Source organism: Babylonia areolata, chromosome 9, assembly GCF_041734735.1.
Source record: "Babylonia areolata isolate BAREFJ2019XMU chromosome 9, ASM4173473v1, whole genome shotgun sequence".
NCBI lineage: Eukaryota > Metazoa > Mollusca > Gastropoda > Neogastropoda > Buccinidae > Babylonia > Babylonia areolata.
In genome coordinates, this window is record NC_134884.1 from 27,976,749 (window position 1) to 27,986,748 (window position 10,000).

Below are 10,000 nucleotides of genomic sequence, written 5' to 3' on the forward strand. Positions count from 1 at the left end.
TGACCTCTCAAGTTGTCGTACATATGTCTGTGTCAGGCTAACCAGTAAGCGAATCGGGTTGTAGGTTAATTAATTGGGTCTCACCACTAATTAATGATACTCAGTCTTCTTCTGCGTTCGTGGGCTGCAACTGACTCCCACGTTCATTCTTATGTACACGAGTGGGCTTTTATGTGTATGACCGTTTTTACCCTGCCATGTAGGCAGCATACTCCGCTTTCAGGGGTGTGCATGCTGGGTATGTTCTTGTTTCCAAACCCACCGAACGCTGACATGGATTACAGGATCTTTAACGTGCGTATTTGATCTGCTTGCGTATACTCACGAAGGGAGTTCAGGCACTAGCAGGTCTGCATATTATGTTGACCTGGGAGATCGTAAAAATCTCCACCCTTTACCCACCAGGCGCCGTGTCTGTGATTCGAACCCGGGACCCTCAGATTGAAAACCCAACGCTTTAACCACTCCGGCGGCTGTTTCGCCCCTTCTAATGACACTGAAACGGGCTGTTTGCCTTTTGGAGTTGTGGATTATTCAGTGGATTCTCTTTTGGTTGGCGTATCATTCTGGCTTCTGAATCGGGTTCACGCATCATTAGATTATCGGGTTGACACAAGACATAGACAAGTATGCAAGCGGCGAAACACATAGACGCACAAACACACACACACACACACACACACACACACACACACACACATACACACATACACACACACCTCTCATTCATTACACACCATAATCCCTTTAAAATATTAACACTTTTTTAACACTAATATTCACATGCATTCCCTTTCTTTCATCCGCTACTAATCCTCTTTCCGTCTAATAACACTTATAGTGAACAGACGTTAAACTGAAGATCTCACACACACTGACGCATCACACACATGACTGTGTTGGGACACCCTCAGAGAGAGAGAGAGAGAGAGAGAGAGAGAGAGAGAGAGAGAGAGACAGACAGACAGACAGACAGACAGACAGACAAAAAGACAGACAGAGAGAATCCGTGCAGAACTCGTGAAATGATGACAGTTCACCCCCCTCTCGCCCCTCCCTCCACACCCCCTCCCAGCATCCATGACAAAGCTGTTTTGTGTGACATTAACAGCGTCGGTACATCAAGCTGGCACGTGCACTTCGGCGCTTACACGGCGCTATGTCATGTGTGTTGTTTAAGGTTAACCTCGAAGTGTGATGTCTCCGGCATGACTGATTCATGCCGTTTGCCATTTAACTTGCTTGATCTTCGATTGTGATGTGCATCAGTTATGGATTTCAGTTGGAGGAGAGAAGATGACTCGGTGTCACGCGCGCGCGCATGTGTGTGTGTGTGTGTGAGAGAGAGAGAGAGAGATAGACAGAGACAGCGGAGAGCCTGAGAATGAAAAGATACCAAAAGAAGTATAGAACTAGTTTTGGTGAGGGGGGCGTTGGTGGTGGGGGAGGGGGGGGGGGGTGCGGGGTCGTGAATGTCAAGATTATTCTGGAGTGAAGTGGAGTGAGTGTACACTGTGCAGATTTTTCTCCTTTATATTTTTCAATTACCCCGTCGAGAGAAAAAAGCAGCACAACAACAACAAAAAAGCCCGGAAAACAAAAACGTTTTTAAAAAAAATCATCATCGACGGTCTCTTTGTTTTCTTATCTCGCCTCCTAACCGATCACTGTAGTTGCATACTCTCTCTCTCTCTCTCTCTCTCTCTCTCTCTCTCTCTGTGTGTGTGTGTGTGTGTGTGTGTGTGTGTGTGTGTGTGTGTGTGTGTGTGAAGAATGAATGAATGAATGAATGAATCTTTATTTTCCAACGGTGAAGACATTAGCACTTTGGCCGACTACACATCTGCCGTTGATCTAAGAGATACACAAACACATAGGCACATAAATGTTGCTATACTTAATACAAGTATGATCTACAAGTATAGCACAACTGCGACGTCAGACTGAGAGACGCAACATCGCTCACGTACATATGTACGAAACACACACACTAACACACACACACCAAGGGAAAAACACAAGCATGAATGCTACACATGAATGATTCAAGTGAAATTAAGAAATTAAGTGAAATTAAAGTAATGCGGATAAAATTTAAAACACAGATGTAAGAGACATAAAAAAAAGCAAATAAGGCGATGGGAAATAGGGATATGGATAGATGGACAGATTATGAGAGATAGATAGATAGATAAGAGAGAGAGAGAGAGAGAGAGAGAGAGAGAGAGAGAGATGTAAAGATATGTCAGTACGAGAGAAAAAAGAGTTGGGCGAGGATGGTTCTCAATTTGTAATACATGTAAGAAGTATACAGAATCGTAGACATGACCAGACTAGAGTTTGATTTCGTTAGTTTATGTCCACTGAAAGGAGAACACATTCAGATCTCTGAAAACAATGTTCTATGGCGTGATACGTTATCAACTAATTGATGCATTTCGACATAGTTTGTAAGGATTGTCAGTGACAATATTATACCAGATTTTCGGTCTGGCTTTCGGCACGCATGTACTGTCCAAGTTTCTCTTTGAATGTTGTGGTGGAAGAGAGAGAGAGAGAGTGTGTGCGCGTGGTGTGTGTGTGTGTGTGTGTGTGTGTGGCGTGGGACTGAAATGGCTGACTGAAATGGAGAGGCATGTGAATTTCAGTATTCTGTATATTTGTATTATATAGCTATTTCCATTTGGTGCCATTTCAATTATCTTTCTATTTTTCATTCATTTTATTTGTTTTCATTTTATGTTGGACATGTGCTCCTGCCAAAAAGAAAATCTCTGCACCAAAGTATAGACAATAAAGTTTGTGTATTGTGTATATTTTACATTGTGTGTTGTACTGGCCTTGAGCACAGCCAAAGAATGAGAGGGACCAAGAACCGCCAGTATGAAAGGGTCACACCGATCTAATTAGGCCAAACAGTGGACGACGGCAAACAATGTATAGCGCTTGTACTGCTGCCAGGGGAAAGGGGGGTGGGGGGGGGGGCGAGGGGGTGAATGGGGCTGGAAGAAGGTGGCAGAGTTGTGGAGGGATAGGGGGGGGGGGGGAGGGGATGAATAGAAGAGGCTGGGGGAAGGGGAGGGGGGGGGGGGGGGGCGGGTTGCCGCTTATGCTGACGTGACTTGAGTCTGAGACTCGGCGACCGGAAGATCTGCCTGGTCGGGAAGGGACTGAAGGGTCACTGACGTTGTGGTCGGAGTATAGTAGTTGTTTTAGTGTTCGTGACGTAGAGAACAGTGTGTGTGTGTGTGTGTGTGTGTGAGAGAGAGAGAGAGAGAGAGAGAGAGAGAACGGTGTGTGTGTGCGCCTGTGTTTGTCTGTGCGTGTGTGTGAGGGAAAGAGAGAGAGAGAGAGAGAGAGAGAGAGAGAGAGCAGTGGGTGGTCAGTTGAACTGTAAGGAAGTACCTACCAGGTACTCCCCGTTCAAAACAAATCATCCTCAGTACAGGACATGGCAGTTCGTTTATCAACAGTACACTCAGTGGGGCCCAGTCACTGACCTGATTCACGTTACTCAGTTGTTCCCCTTCCTCTCTTTGTGTTGCTGTTGGCTGTCTCGGTGATTCTTAAGTCTTTCTTCCTCCCGTCCGTTTACCGGCCTATATCTTAGTGCGGCCTGTCTGTCTCTCCCTCTCTCTCACTGCCCGTGTGTGTGTGTGTGTGTGTGTGTGTGTGTGTGTGTGTGTGTGTGTGTGTGTGTGTGTGTGCGTGCGTGTGTGTGCGTGCGTGTGTGTGTGTGTGCGTGTGTGTGCGTGCGTGCGCGCGCGTGTGTGTGTGTGTGTGTGTGTGTGTGTGTGTGTGTCCGTCCGCCTGTCTCTCACTCTCTCACTCTCTCCGTCTGTCCTCCCTCCCTGTCCCTATCTCCTCAGTCTCTTTGTCGCCCGGTTTTCCCCTCTCTCTCCTTCCGCCTGCCATGCCTCCCCTCCCCTCCCCCGCCTCACACACACACACACACACACACACACACACGCACACACACACACACACACACACAGAGCGAGAGAGAGTGATCGAGAGAGAAAGAGAGAGAGAGAGAGAGAGAGAAGTTGAATGGTCGTAATGGGATGAGCGGGGTATGATGCGAGTGTGATGGAATGAGAGGAATCTCAGTCCTGTCGGCAATTCACTTACAAGTACCCGAAGTAAGATTTCACTGAATAAATCGAAATATTGTACAGCGAAGGGGTATTCACTTCAGCGCCGGAGAATCCTGTACCTATTCTCTCGTAGGACAGTATGTAGCAACAGACACTGGGATAAAAGCAGATTTTCCTCGAAGGGTGATTTTTATTTTTTTAAAAATAATTTAACAAGTAAATAGACAGAGGGACATCATATATAGATAGATAGATGCGGGATAGATAGAGAAATCTGTGTTTGTTGTATTGACCAGTTAATGATCATAACTGCACAAACATGCCTGGCGTCGTCTCTCTGCGTCTGTCTCTCCCCCCCCCCCCCCCCCCCATCTCGTTATAGCTGTTTCTCTTTCCATCTCTCGCTCTCTCATCTCTCCGTCGGATCTTCCTTGAATCCCTACAGTTATCCCGTACCCCTACCTCCATCCTCTCTCCTTCTCGCTCTCCCTCAAACACACAGACACACACAGACACAGACATACAGACACAGACACACACACAGACCCCCCCACCAAACACACACACGCACACACACACACACAGACACACACAGACAGAAAGACACACACACACACACAGACGCACACAGACAGACAAACACACAGACAAACACACACACAGACGCACACAGACACACACACACAGACACACACAGACACACACACACCATCCCCTTTCGCTCACCCCGCCGGCCTCGCCACCCACCCCTATCCTTTTGTCCCCTCTCCCCCTCACCCGGTCCGCGACTCCATCCCCGCTTCCTGTCTCCACCTCCCCTCCCCTCGACGACAAACACACACACACACAGACGCACGCACACATCGCACACACACACACATACACACACACACCACAGACGCACGCACACAACATGGCCACCCCCCCCCCCCCCACGCCCCACGCCCCCCCCCCCCCCGCACCCCCCCACCACACACACACACACACACACACACACACACACACACACACACACACACACACACACACACACACATTCAAATTGGGGATTTCCTTACAACTACAAAACAAGAGAGAGATAGATAGATAGATAGATAGATAGAGAGAGAGAGAGAGAGAGAGAGAGAGAGAGAGAGAGAGAGAGAGGAAGCCCACAGGCAGACACAGTGGCAGTAACGACACAAATCTTTGTTCCTTCTGCAGGTCAGGCAGACACACAGCACAGCGACCCCGCGAGAGCTGACAGGCTTCGTTCGTTCACTGAGTCATCATCATCGCCAGCCCCACCACACCACAGCAGAATAGCTAGCAGTCTGCCTGCTTGGCTTGGCTTGGCTTGCTACTGTGTGTAAACTACCACAAATTCTCCCCGCTCCTTTCCACCAGCAGAGGCACGCACGAACCACGATACAGCTGCCTGCACAGGAGGAGAAAGGCGGGGTGTGTGTGTTCGGACAACTCATTTTTTTTCCCCCTACGAACACCGGCAGTGGAACCGTTCAGAAACCGCCGGGTCGTGTGCCACAGTTCCCAAGGGATGTGTTGTGCTGTGGTGTTGTTCTTGTTGTGAGTCACACACACACACACACACTCACACAGAGAACACACACACACACACACACTCACACTCACACAGAAAGTCTGGATTGTCTGGAGGAAACCAGCGGCCTAGAAAACAAGAAGTTTGGTTGCCGGTGTTGTGTGTGAGAACGGGTTGTAGCAAGCATTTTTTTTTCCTTTGCAAACATCACTGGGCCTGTAGTACTGAGGAACAGCATCCGCTCCAAGCAAACTGGTACCGAGCAGTCAGTCAGCCTTCAACGTCGTCATCAACAACAAACGTGCGAGTTATCAGTTACGAGAGAGGAAGTACGAGAGAGGATCGAGAGGGGCAGAGTCCGTTCACCCGGCATTATCAGCCCCTCAGCAACAGAAACCGTGGTTAAGAATTTTATCACAGACCAGTGGATACCAGGCAGGCGGGGGATACGTTCTACTCTGACAACAAACACCGACCACCAGAAATCTGCTGTGCACAAGGTTTTCAGTCAGAGTGACTACGTCATCACCACCACCACCACCACCACCATCACTACCACCACGTCCACCTTTACCCCAACACCAACCGTCAGTAATTACTACTAATAATTAGCAGCGGGGTGATTTTCAACGACGACAGCCATAAATAAAGAAAAGAAGTCACATCATCACCATCATCAACATCATCGTCAGCAGCAACACTTCTTCTTTGTGTCTTCTCTGATTAACTCTGTGAAAGATAACTGGGGCGCTGCATTGAAGAGCTGTTCACCACCAGTTTCCTTCAGGTTAACTCTCTCGGGTTTTGTGTGCCAGTGAACAAAGTCTTGGTTTCGGCAACTGCAACAACAACAACAACAATTACCCAGCGACACGCCCACACAACAAACACAAACACACGACACCGGACTACAACTTCAGACTTGTCGTCCCTCACCTGACAACAACAACAACAACAACAACAACATACACACTACACCCCCCCACTACACCTCACCATGAAGCGACAGAGCTCCGCCACCTCTCTGAGGAGCCTGCTGGACATGAGCAGAGATCAGGATTTGGACAGCTGCTGCAGCGACAGTGACGTCTTCGACCCCCCTGCATGGCGGCCCGGCCGTTACCTGCAGTTCGCGGACATCCTGACCGTGGAGGAGGAACCCTCGGTCCGCCCCGTGTCCCTTTCCACGGAGCGCCTGGGGCCCCACGGTCTGTGCACTGGGGCTGGGGGAGGAGTGGTAGCCGATGGGTTCGGGTCTGCTAGTGGTGGTGATGTGTTGTTGGATTCCCGTGGTGCTGTGGCGGTGCAGGTGAGTTTGTGTGTGTGTGTGTGTGTGTGTGTGTGTGTGTGTGTGTGTGTGTGTGTGTGTTAGGGATTGGATTTGGTGTCGTGTGTGTATGCATCATGTGTGTTTAATGTGTATGTGTGTGTGTGTGTGTGTTTGGGATTGGATTTGGTGTATTTTGTGTGTATACATCATGTGTGTTTAATGTGTGTGTGTGTGTGTGTGTGTGTGTGTGTGTGTGTGTGTGTGTGTGTTTGCCGTGGAGGGGAGGTGGGGTTGGAGACCGGTTGACATGCAAGCACGCATGTAAACACACACAGAGATACACACACACTCACACACTCAGAGTTCCAGGTGTTCAAAATGTAAAGGGAAATAATCGAGCTTTCAGAAACCACAAGCAGTCCATTGTTGTGTCCCTTCATGCCAACAACTTTCTCTCGCTCTCTCTCATGTGTGTGTGTGTGTGTGTGTGTGTGTGTGTGTGTGTGTGTGTGTGCATAATAAACGCAAGCACACAATAACAAGACACCAGTTAATCAGTCATACATTCATATTTTCTCACCTGGCACTTTTTCTGTGACGTGTTTCAGATGGAATCAGACATGCTGACCAGTGTGCGTCACACCTGGAGATCTCCCCTGTCCAGACGAACCACGCTGGTGGTCACCGCCTGTATGGCTGTGGCACTGACCGCTCTCACCCTGCTGTCCTTTGTGCTGTGTTGACCACCGTGTGTGTGGGGTTGGGGGTGCGGGGTGGGTAGTGAGTGAGTGAATGGTGTGTGGTTGTGGTGTAGAGTATGTGGTTTGTTGTAGTAATGTGTTTGCTGTATTGAATGAGACATGTATACATTATTGCTTGTATTGAAGGATGTGTGGGTTGTATTGATGGATATGTTGGTTGTACTGAATGGCACGTTTTTTGTTAAGTGCTGTTGATGGATGTGTAAATTGCATTGAAGGATGTGTATGATGTGTTGGTTGTATTGAATGACATATTGCTTGTATCAGAGAATGTGTTATTTCTTTTGAAAGATGTGTGCATAGGACTGAATGATTTGTGGTTGTATTGAAGGATGTGTGTTGGTTGTATCAAATGGCATATTGCTTGTATTGAAGGATGTTTTATTTCTTCTGAAAGATGTGTGGAAAGGACTGAATGATTTGTTGCTGCATTGAAGGACATGCATTTATTGTATTGAATGGCTTGTATTGAAGGATGCATTGGATGGTTTATGTATTGCATTTGAATTATGTACATTGTGGAGAATGATTTCATTATGGTGTAAGAGGCTGTGGTTGGTAGGGAATTGAAGGACATGTGTCTCATGCCAGACTTTCTCATGCAGGACAAAGTGAACTTGTGTGTGTGTGTGTGTGTGAAGAATGGCTTCTGTTTTATTACCGGTGACGTGTTCAGTTGGAAGAGATGACACACGTCTTGTGAATGGCATTATGAATTGTCATGAATGACATGCCTCTTTTTTTGTGTGTGAATATTTTTAATTCCAATATATAGGTATGTTGTGGTGAATTTTTTGTTTGTTTGTTTGTTTTTTTTAACATAAAAACGGCACATGTCTTGTGTGAAACATGAATAGTGTATTCTTGTGGAAACCAAGGGAGAGAATGTTGACTGACATGCAGGCTCGCATGTGAACTGAGACAATTGAATGAAAACCTTGTTCTGGTTATACTTGAATCATCAGTGCTGAATGACAGGCTTTTGTCCCTAATGACTCTCATCATGTGTCAAATGACCAGTGTTTTTTTCTTCTCTCTGTGTGTTGTATTTAGAGTCTGTTTTGAGACTGTATGTTGTTTTAAGCAAACTAAAAAATGTTTGTTTTCAACAACAACTAAAAACAAACAAACCCTGTGTTATAGTTCTGACCATAAAATGATAAAAAAAAACCCAAAAAAACAATCGTGAGACTCTGTTGTCAGTTGAATTGCAATGTGTTTATTTTCAACCAAAAATTGTGCATTTTGCGTTGAAGAAAAAGTGTTCATCCATCAAATGCTCATTGCACAAAGACTCAAAGAGTTGTGAGCTCAGGGCCAGTGTGTTCCACGGTTTGCCAACCAATGAACATTAGGAAATAATCACCAACAATATCAGAGACAACATGTAGCCAAGTGTTTGTGTGTGTGTGGGAGCAATCAGCTATTGGGAGGGTTGGCACTGACTGTGAACACAACACAATGTTGCTGTGGTATGTGAATGTGTGTGACTGACACAGATAATGCCTTTGGTGATGTCAGGAAAAAAAAGTACAACTAATGATGAAGCCAAAGATGTAGCGAGCCAACATCAGACTTCAGGAACGTATTAACAGTAGTTACAGTGGAGGGGTGGGAATTTAATTTGCTTGGTGTCTCATCATACATACTGGTGATTGCAGGCATTCTGTTTTAATCATTAATCTTCACATTAAAATGTTATCGTTTTAAAGTTAGGAGAGGAAGGGTTGTTGATTTTTTTTTTTTTTTTTTTTTTTAGGGGGTGGGGGACTTCTTTTTCTTCTTCTTCTTTCCGTTACATGACCAACATTGACTTGCCGATGACTCTGTCATGGTTCATGCATGCTGGGTATTTTCATGTTTCCACAACCCATCAAACACTGACATGGGTTACAGGATCTTTAACGTGCATATTTGATCTTCTGCGTGCGTATACACACGAAGGGGGTTCAGGCACTAGCAGGTCTGCACATATGTAGACCTGGGAGATCGGAAAAATCTCCACCCTTTACCCACCAGGTGCCGTCACCGTGATTTGAACCCAGGACACTCAGATTGAAAGTTCATCGCTTAAACCACTCGGCCATTACACTTGAATGTAGAGTTATGGGAAACCAGGTGGAAGGAGAGTGGAATCCAAGATGAACAATTGGAATGAATATTGAAGTAAAATTATTAAAGAAAGTTACTCGGTGGACTTTCACAAAAGAGATGTTGTTAATTTAACATGAGAAACAACTGATAATAAATGGAAAGAATATTTAGAAAAAAAAAAAAAAAAAAAAAAAATCAACGTTCCCAGTGACTTGTGATGACATACTTTCAACAGTTG

The 10,000-nt window shown here is 46.2% G+C and overlaps 1 protein-coding gene across 1 annotated transcript; it reads left to right on the forward strand.

The window, feature by feature from the left end:
* The first annotated feature begins 5,961 nt into the window (after positions 1 to 5,961).
* On the forward strand, positions 5,962 to 8,483 carry LOC143286191 (uncharacterized). Its single transcript, XM_076593823.1, has 2 exons — positions 5,962 to 6,946; positions 7,516 to 8,483. Exons 1-2 carry the CDS (start codon positions 6,635 to 6,637, stop codon positions 7,648 to 7,650), a joined length of 447 nt encoding a protein of 148 aa, XP_076449938.1. The 5' UTR covers positions 5,962 to 6,634; the 3' UTR covers positions 7,651 to 8,483.
* Positions 8,484 to 10,000: the final 1,517 nt, after the last annotated feature.